This window comes from Oncorhynchus nerka, linkage group LG4, assembly GCF_034236695.1.
Source record: "Oncorhynchus nerka isolate Pitt River linkage group LG4, Oner_Uvic_2.0, whole genome shotgun sequence".
NCBI lineage: Eukaryota > Metazoa > Chordata > Actinopteri > Salmoniformes > Salmonidae > Oncorhynchus > Oncorhynchus nerka.
The window spans coordinates 37,999,429-38,017,661 of NC_088399.1; the positions used below are offsets into that span (position 1 = coordinate 37,999,429).

The window sequence follows — 18,233 nt, forward strand, 5'->3', positions numbered from 1 at the left end:
ATTTCTCTCTCTCATTCTTTATCTCTCTCTCTTTATATCTCTATTTCTCTCTCTCATTCTTTATCTCTCTCTCTCTCTTTATATCTCTCTCTCTCTATATATATATCTCTCTCTCTCTCTTTATCTCTCTCTCTCTATATATATCTCTCTCTATATATATATATATATATCTCTTTCTCTCTCTCTCTCTTTATATCTCTCTCTCTCTCTATCTTTATATCTCTCTCTCTCTATCTTTATATATCTTTCTCTATCTTTATATCTCTATCTCTTTATCTCTCTCTATCTTTATATATATATATATATAATCTCTTTATATCTCTCTCTCTCTATATATATATCTCTCTATCTATCTTTATATCAATTCAATTCAATTCAAGGGCTTTATTGGCATCTCTATCTTTATATCATTGCCAAATCAATATCTTTAGATAATATACAAAAGTGAAATAAACAATAATCAATATCTCTATCTAATCTTTATATCTCTGTCTCTCTCTATCCATCTTTATATCAATTCAATTCTATCCATCTTTATTCATCGTGTTCTCTCTATCTATCTTTGAAATAAACAATAATCAATATCTCTATCTATCTTTATATCTCTGTCTCTCTCTATCCATCTTTATCTCTCTCTCTATCCATCTTTATCTCTCTCTCTATCTATCTTTATCTCTCTCTCTATCTATCTTTATATCTCTGTCTCTCTCTATCCATCTTTATCTCTCTCTCTATCCATCTTTATCTCTCTCTCTATCTATCTTTATCTCTCTCTCTATCTATCTTTATATCTCTGTCTCTCTCTATCCATCTTTATCTCTCTCTATCCATCTTTATCTCTCTCTCTATCTATCTTTATCTCTCTCTCTATCTATCTTTATATCTCTGTCTCTCTCTATCCATCTTTATCTCTCTCTCTATCCATCTTTATCTCTCTCTCTATCTATCTTTATCTCTCTCTCTATCTATCTTTATATCTCTGTCTCTCTCTATCCATCTTTATCTCTCTCTCTATCTATCTTTGTCTTTATCTCTCTCTATCTGTATTTATATCTCTGTCTCTCTATCTTTCTCTCTCTGTCTATCTTTATATATATCTCTCTATCCATCTTTATCTCTCTCTCTCTATCCATCTTTTTCTCTCTCTATCCATCTTTTTCTCTCTCTATCCATCTTTATCGCTCTCTATCTCTCTCTCTCACACACACATGCACACACACAAGAACCCCCTGTGTCAGTCTTGTCAGAGTTAATCGTTTAGCTCCTCATGTAGAGATCTCGGAGTGTGTTGAGATCACTTGTGTGATAATGAGAGCTCCACTCATCCGCCTCTTTATTACTACTGAATGAAGAGCACTAGTTGCAGAGGACTCCGCATTACTGACTTCCTCAGAGGCGCTCAGCATTGAAATGAGATGCTAATGGAAGTCTTAATTACTGGTTATTCAGATCAGGGCTGGTTCATTGACACGACTTTAGCTTCAGAATCTTTCAGTGATTGTTAGCATTCATAGGCAGACCTATTCATGATTTCAGATTCCCCTTGAAGAACAGTGATTTACCACGAGGGAGGGTAGGAGAATAAATGGAGGGGGGGCAGCGAGAGTGGAGGGAGAGAGAGATGAGACAGAGAGAGGAAAGAGAGAGAAAGAGCACAAGCTGTTGCCCTCAAAAGAAGTAGTTTTAGTACTTTGTAAGAGAGGAGGATATTAGTACTCTTAGCACAGTTCTCCATCACAGCAGTGGCATCACTATCTACAGTGAACGATTGTTCTGCAATACTATTTTAACTCAGTCACAAAATATTCTGGCTTTAGAGACACAATGTGGTATTCCAGGTATTTAGGGACATAATCGGAAGCACACAGTCCAGTTTCATATCAGAAATCACTTCATGTTAGGATCAGCTTTCCCTATTCTGAACATTAACCACCGCACCGGGCAAAAACAATACAAAACAGATCCTAGACCAGCATGAACAGAATGCTATCACACATCATTAGCCTTTAGCCCGGTGTTCAGCCCCAACCATAACCAATGAGCATCAGACGCAGAACAAAATGAAAGCAGAGGAAAAGAGAAAACAAGAGAGTCTAGGATAAGTACATTCTGAGAGCTTTTCTTTCCTGGGCCAATTTGTCTTGACCTCAACATGCACCCCTCCCCCTCGTTATCCCTCCCTCCCCTATTCACTCTTATTTATATCATCATGGGGCTCAACCTCTGTTCAAAGATATGATCATTTACTGCCTTTCACCTCACTGTGCTGCCTAAGCCCCCCTGTACCCTGAGGCAGTGGGAGAGCCAGGCAGCGGTAGTCTAGAAGGCTCAGCGAATCCACAGAAAAACTGGATTAAATGAATTGATGCTCTCCCAGTCAGAGGAAGGGAGAAATAAAGCATGATTTCAGCCCTCCTCACCTCTCTCTGACTCCAGCACAACTATTCTACCCTTGGGCTGACTTCCACCGCCAGACAGCAGTTCCTCTAAAATGGGGCCCCTCGTCCCCCCCCCATCGTCCCCTCCTCCTCTCCTCTGTCTCTCCCAGTCTCCCCGTTCTCCCGTTCTCCCCTTCCCAGAACCCCCACCCCTGTGATTCAGCATTTGGAATAGAAACAGAGGGAAAAAGAAAAAAAGAGAATATGAAGTGTCTTGGTCTGGGTGTGTAGATGTGTGTGTCTGGGTGTGTAGGGGTGTGTAGATGTGTGTGTCTGGGTGTGTAGATGTGTGTATCTAGGTGTGTGGATGTGTGTGTCTGGGTGTGTAGATGTGTGTGTCTGGGTGTGTAGATGTGTGTATCTAGGTGTGTGGATGTGTGTGTCTGGGTGTGTAGATGTGTGGATGTGTGTGTCTGGGGGACTGTTTCTGTTTATTGGGGAATCTAGAAGGTAGAATAAGGAGAAACCCAGAGTCGGTGCAGAGCAACCACTTTTATATGAACACACACACCTCTCTCCCAAATCCTCTGAGGGTGGAGGTGCGGTTTGGCCTGCCTCGGCCACAGTGAGCCTCTGTGTCTGCTCAGCACACAAACCACTTCCTGTGTCTCCCTGCCAAGCCAATCACACAGCAGATCCAACAAGGCCCTGCTTTACCCAGAGACTTAGTGAGACTGTTATTTACTGGACAGAATAAAAAACACATTATATTGGACAAAGTCCCCATTTAATGTGTGTGCTCCAGTCAGTCTGTCAAAGCCATTCAGTCACAGTGTCTGTGGTAAACATGCAGGGCCTAAATGAGGAGTGACATCCCATACATTATTAATGTCTAAATATATGATGGCCGTGAAAGGCGCTTGTTGTTTGTTATGCTCTGAATAGACCCATCTCTTCGATATCAGACAGCTGAAGAGGGGGTCCTTGTATGGAGTGATATGTGTATGTTGTGTTTACACAGTACTGTGTTCCCTTTCATGTCTCTATTCATGTCACCTGTAATTATGGGGACTGTTTAACTCTGTCTTTACATCAGAGCATGTTATAATAATTGTACACACTCTCTATTTACATATGTACACACACACACAATACAGGCATAAACACCGCACACACTAGACAACACCGCAGCAGCAGTAGTGACCGGAACCAGTTTTGTTACACACAGCCGTCCAGGAGGAGCGCCAGCGGGCCAAAGAGCGCAGCGAGAACGAGACGGAGTCCACCAGCGGCGTCAACGAGGACATGCCCGTGGAGAAGGTCCTGGAGGCCGAGCTCGCTGTGGAACCCAAGACCGAGACCTACATCGAGACCAACCTGGGCATGCCATCCAACTCGGTGAGTCACTATGCCGTACTGTGTGGCTCTGCAGAGCAGGAGCCGCTTACACACTCACTTATGTACAAACACGCCAACATACTTATCCGCGTGTGTACATGCACATGTGGATGTGAGCGGAGTTGAGTGGTCGGAAATCCCGCTCATCGGTGCGCACCGGTGCTCCACATCCTTTCCAACCGCTCCGCTATAAACCGCTCTGAGCTCACAGGGGGAAAAACTGCCGCTCATTAAAATCACAATTTAACCAACATCCTTCTTTGTGACTACCTGGACCTGCCATTTGGTTTTGAAGTATTGAATCCAAACCATAGGATTTTAATGAAAAGTTATTTAATAAACATGAACAGGTGAACGAACATATGAAGAGCTCATAATTTCAAATAGGCTACAGCAGTGGTTCCCAAACTTTTTATAGTCCCGTACCCCTTCAGCGTACTCTCAAATGTTGTTTTTTTGCCATCATTGTAAGCCTGCCACACACACACTATACGATACATTTATGAAACATAAGAAGGAGTGTGAGTTTTTGTCACAAGCTTGTGGGAAGTGACAAAGAGCTCTTATAGGACCAGGACACAAATCATAATTTATTTAGCCATCTCACATATAAAACCACAGGTTAATGAGAAGGGTGTGCTTGAAAGGATGCACATAACTCTGCAATGTTGGGTTGTATTGGAGAAAGTCTCAGTCTTAAATCATTACACACAGTCTGTGCCTGTATTTAGTTCATGCTAGTGAGGGCCGAGAAATCCACTCTCACATAGGTACGTAGTTGCAAAGGACATCAGTGTCTTAACAGCGATTTTCCAAGGCAAGAAACTCTGCAGCCCAATCCACAAATCTGGCAGTGGCTTCTGATTAAATAAAATTTTCACAGAACCGCTTGTTGCAATATCGATGAGGTTCTCTTGTTCAGATATCGGTAAGTGGACTGGAGGCAGGGCATAAAAGGGATAACGAATAGTTGTTCGTGTCATCTGTTTCGGGAAAGTACCTGTGTATTTGAGCACCCAGCTCACTCAGGTGCTTCGTTATATCACATTTGACATTGTCCGTAAGTTTGAGTTCATTTGAACACAAAAAAATCATACAATGATGGAAAGATCTGTGTGTTGTTCTTGTTAATGCAGGCAGAAAAGAGCTCCAACTTCTTAATCATACCCTCAATATTGTCCCGCACATTGAATATAGTTGCGGAGGGTCCTTGTAATCCTAGATTCAGATCATTCAGGTGAGAAAAAACATCACCCAGACAGGCCAGTCGTGTGAGAAACTCATCATCATCCAAGCGGTCAGACAAGGGAAAATGGTCAGTAAAGAAAACTTTAAGCTCGTCTCTCAATTATAAAAAAAAACATGTCAATACTTTGCCCCTTGATAACCAAAGCACTTCTGTATGTTGTGAAAGCGTTACATGGTCGCTGCCCATATCATTGTATAGCGCAGAAAATAGTTCAGGGGCCTTGCTTTAACAAAGTTAACCATTTTCACTGTAGTGTCCAAAACGTCTTTCAAGCTGTCAGGCATTCCCTTGGAAGCAAGAGCCTCTCGGTGGATGCTGCATCGGGAGCAACTGCTTGCATGAACAACACTTTGTTGTATTAAATCATTATAGTCTGTAAATTGCACATATAGGCTGTGATTTTGAATTCATTTTTTAGAAACACAAGTTTGGTCAGAGTCTGTGGCTTCAGATTCATGTGATGGTGCCTGGAGAGAAGGCCAACAGCGGACAATATTCTCTCCACACTTGCAGGGCCACTGGGGATGCTAAATACCCTTTGGGCCACTCTTGCCAGGCTGGGCAGAGATGCAGAGTTTATTTAAAACATTTTTTAGTCCTAAAGTTTTTCAGGCAAAATAACCCAATCAAAACAGAAAGCTTGTTGAAAGTTGGAATATGCCAGGCCTATTGGGACAAAATCAATTATGACCTATTGTATAGATAATAAAACAACAATGAACCAAACTTTTAAGAGTTCAGAATTTTAGTTTATAAATACTTTGCTACAATGACACAGTTATCTTCTCAGCTCGTTCCTTTCTTTTAGCATGTGCATGTAGTAAGTGCACCCTCGTGCTTTTGGGATACGTGTCTTTTCAGATTCCACAATGATTATTTAGTTGTGAATACTACATCACCTCTCTTGGTTCTCATCTTTGTAAGTCACCTGGATTTAGCACCTGTGTGTTTTATCAGTTTCATTATGAGAATATTTAGCGACCTCCTGTAAGTGTTGTCGTCGGTGGAAGAAGGTGAGGACCAAAGCGCAGCGTGGTAAGTGTTCATGATGTTGTTTAATAAAACTCAGAACACTAAACAATAAATGACAACGTGGATTTACAAAACCGAAACAGTACCGTGTGGCCCAAACACTCACACGGAAACAAACACTCACAAACCAACAGTGAAACACAGGCTACCTAAGTATGATTCTCAATCAGAGACAACTAACGACACCTGCCTCTGATTGAGAACCATACTAGGCCGAACTCAAAAACCAACATAGAAAAACAAACATAGACTGCCCACCCCAACTCACGCCCTGACCATACTAAAACAAAGACAAAAACAAAGGAACTAAGGTCAGAACGTGACAACTCCAAGACCGTCGCTAGAGCAAGTGGCTATAGCAGCACACAAGTAGACTACAAATGCATCCTGGGGCGGGCATGTCCTGAGCGAAATTGGAGCGGGCTAGGATCTCGCTACACGCTCCAGTCAAATTGGGTACGCTGCGCCCCTCGCTCCGCTCTAGCTCCACTCACAAATTCTGACACACACACTCACACAGGATCTTAATTGGATCACCCTGTTGTAGGATAAATGTTTAACTTGTAGTGTTTTTGAGGTTTAAAAAGACTTCTGAAGTTTGTAATTTCCACTTTGAAATTTCTGACTTGATTTTTCATTACGAAAAATGTGTCAACTGCTACAAAAATGTTAATTAATAATAATCCACATAATAATTCACATTTCCTGTTGCTGTAGGACTATTTTCCTGCTGTAGCAAACTGGCTCAAATGAAGGTCCTACATCTGTGTTAGCCATTTTCACCCATTTCCCCTTGGTACGATACAGGTACTTTGTGCCTCAGCCATCTGGCATGTGTGTCTTTGCAATGATGGACATTAATAACATGTAATCAGTGTTATCACAACAATTTGCCACACCATCAGAGTTCAATTATGCTGCAATCTAACAATCTCCATTATCCTCTCTGAATGACCCTGGACTCCCCAGGGTTTTGCTTGATTAACAGGGAGCAGCCATTAGCCAATGTGGTGGTGATATTATTATTCACCCCCCCAGTTTTTACATGTTACATCTCTGTAGTGAAAGATGAGCAGAGGCTGTGGTTGTCATTCTCTTAGGATGGGAGCTATCCAGGGCTCTGCCACCTGATGCCTATCACTGAGATGAACAAGGTAGCTGTGACTATTCTACATCCATATCCTATGTGCTCCTTGTATGGCACCTTACATCACAAGTCCACTAGTTCACCTGTGCACCCTGACATCTGCAGTCTCCCAGGCACCCACCTAAGCTATGTGAGGCTCTCTGTTCATTCTCTAGACTCTCTCTGGCTCAACCATGAATAATACAACAGCCAGGCTGTTCCTGACAGCATCCCACCAAGCTCTGGTTTTCTCAGGAATCCTACCGGAACGACAGACAGAGAGCAGTTGTGCAGAAGAGGAAAGGAGGGAGAGCGAGAGAGAGAGAGTGCTTCTTCTGGGACTCATCTTCTCTGGGTGGGTGGGGGGAAATGTCCTGTGAAGTGAAGGTAGAACTCTGAAGGCTGTTATGTGAGTAAATGAGAGCCATCTTTGGGAAGAAGGAGATGTACGTGATGAGCGTTGACATTAGGGAGGAGAGGAGAGGAGAGGAGAGGAGAGTGAGAGGGGATGGGTGGTGTGGTGGCTGTACGTCTGGGCTGTGCCTTGCTGGGGTGGCTGTACGTCTGGGCTGTGCCTTGCTGGGGTGGCTGTACGTCTGGGCTGTGCCTTGCTGGGGTGGCTGTACGTCTGGGCTGTGCCTTGCTGTGGTGGCTGTACGTCTGGGCTGTGCCTTGCTGTGGTGGCTGTACGTCTGGGCTGTGCCTTGCTGTGGTGGCTGTACGTCTGGGCTGTGCCTTGCTGTGGTGGCTGTACGTCTGGGCTGTGCCTTGCTGGGGTGGCTGTACGTCTGGGCTGTGCCTTGCTGGGGTGGCTGTACGTCTGGGCTGTGCCTTGCTGGGGTGGCTGTACGTCTGGGCTGTGCCTTGCTGTGGTGGCTGTACGTCTGGGCTGTGCCTTGCTGTGGTGGCTGTACGTCTGGGCTGTGCCTTGCTGTGGTGGCTGTACGTCTGGGCTGTGCCTTGCTGTGGTGGCTGTACGTCTGGGCTGTGCCTTGCTGTGGTGGCTGTACGTCTGGGCTGTGCCTTGCTGGGGTGCCCTGCTGTGCCTTCCTGCAGGGGTGCCCTGCAGGAGAAGGAGGAGGAAATCAAGCTTTTATAGAAATCTAGCTTTGATAAAGGTAGATAAATATCTTGCAGGAATTGTTTTCAGTTGTCTTGGTAGTTTTCTAGTAATACAAGTCATTTCTATTGGATCCATATTTTTTAATTTTCCTTTACTTCTTTCTATGATTTAAGGTGATGATTGTAATGGGGAGTTGTTGTTCAGTAGGCCATGTAGATTGGGTAATATGTGTCATTGTATTTAATCTAAATTGCCATAGCTGTAGACAACTTCTGAGAGACCACTTAGTTCCCCGTCCACTGATATTTCAGTTGACTCTGAAAATGATCATCATAATCATATGAAAAGTTAGGAATACAGTACCAGTCAAGAGTTTGGACACACCTACTCATTCAAGGGTTTTTCTTTAATTGTACTATTTTCTACATTGTAGAATAATAGTGAAGACATCGAAACTATGAAATAACACATATGGAATCATGTAGTAACGAAAAAAGTGTTAAACAAATCAAAATATATTTTACATTTGAGATTCTTCAAATAGCCACCCTTTGCCTTGATGACAGCATGGCACATTCTTGGCATTCTCTCAACCAGCTTCACCTGGAATGCTTTTCCAACAGTCTTGAAGGAGTTCCCACATATGCTGAGCACTTGTAGGCTGCTTTTCCTTCACTATGCGGTCCAAACCATCTCAATTGGGTTGAGGTCGGGTGATTGTGGAGGTCAGGTCATCTTATGCAGCACTCCATCACTCTCCATGTGTTGGGTCATTGTCCTGTTGAAAAATGATAGTCCCACTAAGTGCAAACTAGATGGGATGGCGTATCGCTGCAGAATGCTGTGGTAGCCATGCTGGTTAAGTGTGCCTTGAATTCTAAATAAATCACAGACAGTGTCAACAGCAACGCAACCCACACCATCACACCTCCTCCTCCATGCTTCATGGTGGGAACCACACATGCAGAGATCATCCATTCACCTACTCTGCGTCTTATAAAGACACGGCGGTTGGAACCAAAATCTCACATTTGGAACCATCAGACCAAAAGACAGATTTCCACCGGTCTAATGTTCATTGCTCGTGTTTCTTGGCCCAATCAAGTCTCTTCTTCTTACTGGTGTACTTTAGTAGTGGTTTCTTTGCAGCAAATCAACCATGAAGGCCTGATTCATGCAGTCTCCTCTGAACAGTTGATGTTGAGATGTGTCTGTTACTTGAATTCTGTGAAGCATTAAATTGGGCTGCAATTTCTGAGGCTGGTAACTCTAATGAACTTATCCTCTGCAGCAGAGATAACTCCTTTCCTGTGGCAGTCTTCATGAGAGCCAGTTTCAAAGTTCTTGAAATATTCCAGATAGATTGATCTTCATGTCTTAAAGTAATGATCAACTGTCATTTCTCTTTGCTTATTTGAGCTGTTCTTGCCATAATATGGACTTGGTATTTTACCAAATAGTGTTATCTTCTGTATACCACCCATACCTTGTCACAACACAAGTGATTGGCTCAAATGCATTAAGAAGGAAAGAAATTCCACAAATTAACTTTTAACAAAGCTCACCTGTTAATTGAAATCCATTCCAGATGACTACCTCATGAAGCTGGTTGAGAGAAAGTGTGCAAAGAGTGTGCAAAGCTGCCATCAAGGCAAATGGTGGCTACTTAGAAGAATCTCAAATATAAAATATTTTTAGATTTGTGTAACAATGTTTTGATTACTACATGTGTTATTTCATAGTTTTGATGTCTTCACTATTATTCTACAATGTAGAAAATAGAGAAAATAAAGAAAAACCCTGGAATGAGTAGGTGTGCCCAAACTTTTGACTGGTACTGTAGATTAAACAAGGGCAGAGCGGCACAGTCAGTGTTGGAACGTGCGGTGTCCCCTTGGCAGGCAGTCTCTGTGATTAGGAACCCCTCTGGTCCGGGGACTGCCCCCCCCCACTCCTTTAGGAGGCACTGCCCCGTGTGTTAATGAGTCCCAGGGTCGGGGCCCCTGAGTGCACACCATGAATGGGCACCGCCACTGTCTAATGGCTGGGGTTTGACCAAGCTGAATAAAGTGTGTTTATCTCATGGTGACCTAGAACAGGAGTTAAACAGGCGTTAGTAACATGCCTCCAGTCAGACAAGCCAGGGCCTTCTCTTCAAGGAGGGAGGGGGTTTGGGGGGGGGGGGGCATGCTATCATTTTGCCATGCTGTGGAGTTTTTCATTCCACTGTCTGTCTCTCTCTCTATATATATATCCCTCTCTTCTTCTCTATCCCTTTCTCTCATTTTGTCTTGTGTGTGTTTTCCAACCTTGCTGTGCTTGAATCTGTCAACTTTCTTTGTCTCTCTCTTTGGACAGACACAGGAGAGAGAGAGAGACAAGCAGATAGGCGTGCTAACGTTATTTAGAGGGTACTTGGTTGATGTCTCAATATAGTCTTCTACAACTCTAAGAGCCAATTATGAGGACTTTACACAATTTAGTTGGGAATTTGGATTATGGACTAATCATCTATTAACTACCACATTCCTCTTTGTTGTCACGCAGCTGTAGTTTAAGCAGAATATGAAACATTTAAAAGCCAATCTCTTGTCTCCACGAGTTATAAAAAATTCATAGGACAGTATGCAAGCCAGGCATTTCTGTGAGAGGAGAGGCTATCCACTGTGAATAATGCAAACCAAAGCCTTTAATTCAGTCTGGGGAGAAAATACACTCTTGTTTGTGGCAGGCATTAAGAGGTGTCCTCAAAGCGGCTCTCGTAAGCCCAAACGCTCTCACTCTTTCTCTACATCGCTCCCTCAGGGGAGGATTTCGCCTCTCCCTCTCTCCTCCCCCTGCTCGACACGTTTTCAGAAAGCGATCAGCTGGCCCCCTATCCTCCAGAGGATGTTCACAGAGAAGAAATGTAAAATAGTTTCTCTCACAGACACGGTGGTCCCTCACGGCTTGTTCCACACATGCACAGAATAGTGAACTCCTAGGTTCATGTCATTCTCATTGTCCCAGACCTCAGAAGGCATTGTGATCTCTTCCACTGTCACTCCCCATAACACTGTGACTCCCCGGCTGTCACGTTACAGTAAGGACAGTGAGTTAATGTGTGATCATGGCAGGAGTGTGGTCTCTGTTCCTTCCTGTCATCTTCATGGTGTATACAGTGAGAAACAAGGTCAGTGTAAACATGGCTAAGAGAGCCATGCAACATTCATGAGCCTTCACCGTGTTTCACGAGAACTCTGGGAGTTGTATTCTTTTGAGGGGCCTCGACAGAGACACAACATACAGCCCCTTTTGTTTTGGTTTGTTTGGGCTGCGGCTGCCTTTTGGAATGAATTAGCGGATTTGTTTATGGGTTTGGAGGAGAAATACAGGCAAAAAACTGTCGCGCTGAGCCGCATCGTCCACATTGTCTCCCACGGAGATCAGATTGTGAAATATTTATAAGATGCTTTTGTTCTCTGCCCAAAGAAAATCTACTTTCAGTTTTCAAAACAGTGCCGGCTTTGTGTCTGGTTAACTGTTTCATACGGTTTCATATTTCAAGTGTGGGTAGTCTTCGGTCTAAGCATTAGAAGTAGAGGACGACTGGAAAGAAGGAGAGGTGGAATGAGTTCTCCTCTTCTTACACTAATCTTCTCCAGAGAGCTTTATTTCATGTTGGGATCCTCCGAGCTTTCAGCATCGATCTGTGGGATTTGGGGAGAGTGAGAAGTTGGGGAAAAGTTTACAAGGCTTTTGTTGTTGTAGATTTGGCTCAGACATACTGAGAATCGGAGCATCATAATATACATTTTATCCATCCCCAGTTAACATTATGTTTTTGTGATTGATAATACTAGCTAGGATTCCATCCACTTTGGGAGTTTCGTGCGAATATTCAAAAATCTGCATAAAGAAAATATGTGCATTTCCCCCACCAGTGGTGTGTTTCCACCATACTGACTTGATGCAGATAAAAATCAGTGTGTGATGTCGTAGGTCACACAAAATGTCATGTTAGTGTGTAAACTGTTCGGATGCTACAAACAAAAGTTGGCAGATCGGCTGTACGGACTTCAGACGAGTCGCGTTACACTTGTGGGTCGTAGAGCAGAAAAGGTTTGGACGCTACAGACAACCTTGTGAGAAGACCATTTTTTGGGGGGGATGTCTCATGGTCTGACTAACACCGCTCTAGCTCTGTCACCTTTCACCACAGATGTGTAAATGTTACGTTGGCAGATGCGGTGGATTGAGAAGCATCCAGTGCAAAGACGGATATCTCGAGCTTAAACTAACAGTCTTGTTCTGAAGCCATTCCAGCGCTGCTTTGGCTGTATGCTTGGGGTCATTGTACTGTTGGAACGGAAATCTTCGCCCCAGTCTAAGGTCGTTTGTACTCTGAAGCAGGTTCTCATTACGGATTTGCCTGTATTTGGCTCCATTCATTGTTTCCTCTATCCTTATCAGTCTCCCAGTCCCTGCTGCTGAAAAGCATCCCCATGGCATGATGCTGCCACCAACATGCTTCACGGTAGCGATGTTGTTAGACTGGTGATGAACTGTGCCTGGTTCTCTTCAGACATAGCGCTTTGCATTCAGGCCAAAGATAACATTTTTGTTTCATCAGACCACATAATATTTTGCCTTTTGCCCTGAGTCTTTCCTGTGCCTTTTTGCAAACTCCAGGCATGCTGTCATGTGCCTTTTTCTCGGGAGTGGCTTCCGTCTGGCCACTCTCCCATAAAGCCCAAAATGTTGAAGTGCTGTTGTCCTTCTGGCAGGTTCTCCCATCTCAGCCAAGGAACTCTGTAGTTCTGTCAGAGTGGTCATTTGGGTCCTTGGTCACCTCCCTGATCAAGGTTGGTCGGACGGCCAGCTCTAGGCAGAGTCTGGCCAGTTCAATATATTTCATTTCACAATGATGGAGATGACTTTGCTCTTCGAAACTTTCAACACTCTATAAATGGTTTTATACCCATCCCCTGTTGAACCTTTATAGACATGTGTGTTTCATGTCCAATTTAATTGGCCACAGGTGGACTCCAATCAAGTTGTAGTGACATCTCAAGGATGATCAAAATAAATTGGATGCACCTGAGCTCAATTTGGAGTGTCAAGGGGTGTGAATACTTTCTGAAGGCACTGTAAGTCATTAAACAAAATTGACAAAAATGTTCAGCAAATGTAAATGCCAATGTACCAAATGACAATTCTAGCAATGCACTGTATGTGGTACGTGCAAAACACACACACACACACACACACACACACACACACACACACACACACACACACACTTATAAAATTAAATAAGGTTTTAACAAAATGTCCATATCAACTATCTCATGTGGCTCAGTTGGTAGAGCATGTCGCTTGCAACATCAGGGTTGTGTGTTTGATTCCCACTGGGGACCAGTATGAAAATGTATCCTCTCACTAGTGTATGTATGTTCTGTGGATAAGAGTGTCTGCTAAATGACTCAAATGGAAACAATCGAAATGACTGAAAAATGCAGTCGAAAACGTCCAAAAATTGCCTCGTCAAAATGAAATTCTAGCTTGATAAATGTAACATCATGTTCATTCAACAGTAGCCTAAATTGCAAGGGAAATGCATTTAGGCTGTTCTTTACCTGTAATGAAGTCCATTTGTCTGTCCTTCAGGCCAGTGAACCTCTCTGTGACAGCATTGTAGAAGTCACAGATGCACACAGCAGGCCCACTGTCCCCAAGGCATCCTTCAGCTCCATTTTCACACAGAAACAAAAAGTCACACAAACCGTAGCTGGTAGCACAGTTCTCCCACGCAGCACACAGGTAGGCAGCTCCATCCTTTAGGTTCAAGCACGTAGAGTCATTGTAGTTAGTCACATCCATCTTGTAGAACTCAAGTAAAACTCCAAGATGTGTAAAGAGTAAAAAGTATTAATTAGTCATTAATTTTCAGACAAGTAGACAATCCAGTACTCACTGTTTGCCTGCCTGACATTTAGCAGTGAGGGAGATGGTGGTTGCCTTGCCTGGCCATGAATAAAGTTGTTGTCTACGTTAAGCTGCCTCTGTCTGCTCTAAACTTTACTTATAGTTGATGCGCCATTTGGAGGGTTCGAAGAGTGGAACATTTCATTATTCCAACTTGGAAAATTGTTTGAGGTGCAGTATAGTGTCTATTTGTCAGGTTGTTTTTGCTAGCTAGGTAGCTTCCTTCAGTCTAAGGGATGCAAGCTCAAAATTCTGTAGACCCAAATGTGCAGAGCTCACCCCAGATGAATTAATACCCACACAGCATGTTTAGGCAATACGCAAGCGGAAAATATGAAATAGTCTCAATGCAACACATGAAGATTCTTCAAGCTAGGCAAGGCAGTGACGCCTATGCTGACCCTGTCTATTAACAGTGACTGGGGTCAGGAATGGCTGTGCCCGCCAACAATTTAAATGGATGGAAAGGAAGGAGGGGATATCCTGAGATTTTGAGCATAAAAATCAACAGAATCATTTGAGATAAAAAAATAAAAAAATGTAATTGTATTTTAAATGTGGCTTTTCATAATAGCTTTTTAAAATGAGATTATCACAGGGTAAGCACTTCGTACCATACCTACCCTGACTGCACGTCACTGGTATGTGTACATTAGAAGTTATTGTCCTCTTCACTGCCCATGGTTTCCTCCCAGGTTAAGTGAGGCCTTCAGTTTGATGGTTTCTGACACTTGAGGTTTCTTTGTCTTTGTCCATTCACAACCACATTTCCATCCTACAATCTCTCCTCTCTCTCTCTCTCTCTCTCTCTCTCTCAGCTTTAACGTCCCTCCTCTCTCCTCGGTTCTCTTTTTCATGTTAACTCAAAGCATAAGCACCTCCTCTCTCTTGAACATGAGAGGCCACCTTTTCAGCCTTCGACAATATACTGTAAATGTTTACCTTTTTCATCCAGACTTTTCTCTGTCAGAGATCAGGAATATAACCCTGGTGTAGTGGTGAGTGAGCATACTATTTCTTAAGACCCATTCTCTCACAGTCACTCATGAAATGAATTGCCACTTGAACGCCCAAACACTTGTTCCTTAACTGTGTGTCAGGTGGAGCTCTTTTGGCTCTCTGTCTGAACACTCAAAATAGTCTTCTGTCGGTAGAAGTGTCCTGAAGGAACTGCCTGCTTGGAGAGAGTCATTTGTTACTGCTGATTCTCTGCAGTTATTTCCTCCTCGGGCTAGGACAGAATCACTGTTTGTTTTCCTTCCTGCTCGCTCCTCAGAGGAGATCATTCACTTGGCTAGTGTGTGTGTGTGTGTGTGTGTGTGGTGTGCGTGCGTGCGTGCGTGCGTGCAGGGTCTTGGCTCAGTGGAGCAGCTAGCAGAGCAGGCTGGTGCTCCTCTAAAACTCGGTGGTGTACTGCTGTGACTGAAAAGCTCTATCTACTGGAGAGGACAGCTCCACATGAAGCTCAGCTGCCACACCAAAACATACACTTAGCAAGCACCCACATGCACATACAGAGTGCATAAGTACGATTACACACACAACCACACACACGTCACAATGTATCTTTCAGTCTTTCTGTGCTAACCATATTTGTGACAGCAAGCCTTCCCATGTGTCTTTCAACAGCCCAACGACCCGGTGACTAACATCTGCCAAGCAGCCGACAAGCAGCTCTTCACGCTGGTGGAGTGGGCCAAGAGGATCCCCCACTTCTCTGAGTTGCCCCTGGACGACCAGGTCATCCTCCTACGAGCAGGTCAGTTCAACACGACCATAAGACCACATCAGCATCCCCCATAGGCAGGCCACTGCAGCATTATGGGCTTTGTAGGCTATTTGTAGGCTATTAGCCTGACAAATCCTCTGTCATATTCTTTATGTATGCGGTCATCATTTTTGAGGAAGTCTTCAGTGTTTTCCCTATATGTTGCCCTTGCTGATTGCTTGTCGCTTCAAATTACACAGTTCACTTCCAAACTCACTCTTAAGGAAGCCCATCCAGCTCTCTAACCCTATCCTACCCCCTCTTAGCGTTTTCCTTCTGGGTACCCATAGTGATGGAGAGAATGGTGTAACACTCCACACTGCCCTCTCCCACCTGGACAAAAGGAACACCTACATGAGAATGCTGTTCATTGACTACTCAGCATTCATAGTGCCCTCCAAGCTTATCACTAAGTAAAGGACCCTGGGACTGCACACCTCCCTCTGCAACTGGATAATGGACTTCCTGACGGGACACCCCCACGTGGTGAGGGTAGGCAACAACACATCCACCACGCTGACCCAAAACACTGGGGCTCTTCAGGGGTGTGTGCTTAGTCCCCTCCGGTACTTCATGTTCAAAGGAAACGGAGGGCCAAGCACATGCCCCCATTCAGATCAACGGGGCTGTAGTGGAGCGGGTTGAGAGCTTCAAGTTTCTCGGTGTCCACATCACTAAGGATCTAGCATGGTCCAAACACACCAACACAGTCATGAAGAGGGCACGACAACACCTTTTCCCACTCAGGAGTCTGAAAAGATTTGGCTTGGGCCCTCAGATCATCAAAATATTATACAGCTGCACAATTGAAAGCATGTTGACTGACTGCATCACCGCTTGGTATGGCAACTGGTTGGCATCCGACCGCAAGATGCTACAGAGGGTAGTGCGTACGGCCCAGTACATAACTATATTTTCTATGGGATATAGGTCAAGGTTTTGTGATGGCCACTCCAATACCTTGACTTTGTTGTCCTGAAGCCATTTAGCCACAACATTGGAAGTATGCTTGGGGTTATTGTCCATTTGGAAGACCCATTTGCGACAAAGCTTTAACTTCCTGACTGATGTCTTGAGATGTTGCTTCAATATATCCACATAATTTTCCTGCCTCATGATGTCATCTATTTTGTGAAGCGCACCGGTCCCTCCTGCAGCAAAGCACCCCCACAACATGATGCTGCCACCCCCGTGCTTCACGGTTGGGATGGTGTTCTTTGGCTTGCAAGCCTCCCCATTTTTCCTCCAAACATAACGATGGTCATTATGGCCAAACAGTTCTATTTTTGTTTCATCAGACCAGAGGACATTTCTCCAAACAGTACAATCTTTGTCCCCATGTGCAGTTGCAAACCGAAATCTGGCTTTTTTATGGTGGTTTTGGAGCAGTGGCTTCTTCCTTGCTGAGCGGCCTTTCGGGTTATGTTGTTATAGGACTCGTTTTTACTGTGGATATAGATACTTTTGTACCTGTTTCTTCCAGCATCTTCACAAGGTCCTTTGCTGTTGTTCTGGGATTGATTTGCACTTTTCGCACCAAAGTACGTTCATCTCTAGGAGACAGACCGCGTCTTCTTCCTGAGCGTTATAACGGCTGCGTGGTCCCATGGTGTTTATACTTGCGTACTATTGTTTGTACAGATGAACGTGGTACTTTCAGGTGTTTGGGAATTGCTCCCAATGATGAACCAGACTTGTGGAGGACTACAATTATTTTTCTGCGGTCTTGGCTGAGTGGTTGAAAAACAAGTTTTAATGACTCCAACCTACGTGTATGTAAACTTCTGACTTCAACTGTACCTCAATTACCTCGTACCCCTGCACATTGACTTGGTACTGGTACCACTAGTTATCATTACTCATTGTGTATTTATTATTACATGTTTTACTTTTCTATTATTTATCTATTTTCTTTCTCCCTGCATTGTTGAGATGGGCCCGTAAGTAAGCACTTCACTGTTAGTCTACACCTGTTGTTTACGAAGCATGAGACAAATAACATTTGATTTGAGAGAGAGACCTGCTCAGAAAAAGCTGTTCTGAAGCTAGCTGAGAGGGTCCTGTCTCCTCTCCTCGGTGCTCAGCTCAGGTCTTCTATAAATAACCAGTTTAGTTCTGCTGTCTCTCAGACGAAAGCATCCCAGCCCCTCTCAATCCCAACTCAACTCTGGGGAGAAGTGTGGAGTTTTGCTAGACAGAGCAGTTAAAGGAGCCCTGTCACTCAAACGGCACAGAGCTCTCTGTTTCTTACC

The 18,233-nt window shown here is 43.9% G+C and overlaps 2 protein-coding genes across 6 annotated transcripts in view; one reads left to right on the forward strand and one right to left on the reverse strand.

Annotated features, from left to right (window-relative positions):
• The window catches only part of LOC115117569 (retinoic acid receptor RXR-alpha-A), a 252,606-nt gene that overhangs the window by 222,598 nt on the left and 11,775 nt on the right, over positions 1-18,233 (forward strand). For 3 of the 5 annotated variants that reach the window (XM_065017491.1, XM_065017494.1, XM_065017492.1), the window contains exons 6-7: positions 3,592-3,776; positions 15,843-15,972. In XM_065017491.1, the coding sequence (XP_064873563.1) occupies positions 3,592-3,776; positions 15,843-15,972 (315 nt within the window). The remainder of the gene's footprint in view (positions 1-3,591; positions 3,777-15,842; positions 15,973-18,233) is intronic. The other 2 variants (XM_065017493.1, XM_065017495.1) reach the window with 1 other exon arrangement.
• On the reverse strand, positions 6,062-15,432 carry LOC135571398 (uncharacterized). Its single transcript, XM_065017496.1, has 2 exons — positions 14,012-15,432; positions 6,062-8,246 (listed from the first exon to the last, which is right to left on the reverse strand). Exons 1-2 carry the CDS (start codon positions 14,060-14,062, stop codon positions 7,650-7,652), a joined length of 648 nt encoding a protein of 215 aa, XP_064873568.1. The 5' UTR covers positions 14,063-15,432; the 3' UTR covers positions 6,062-7,649.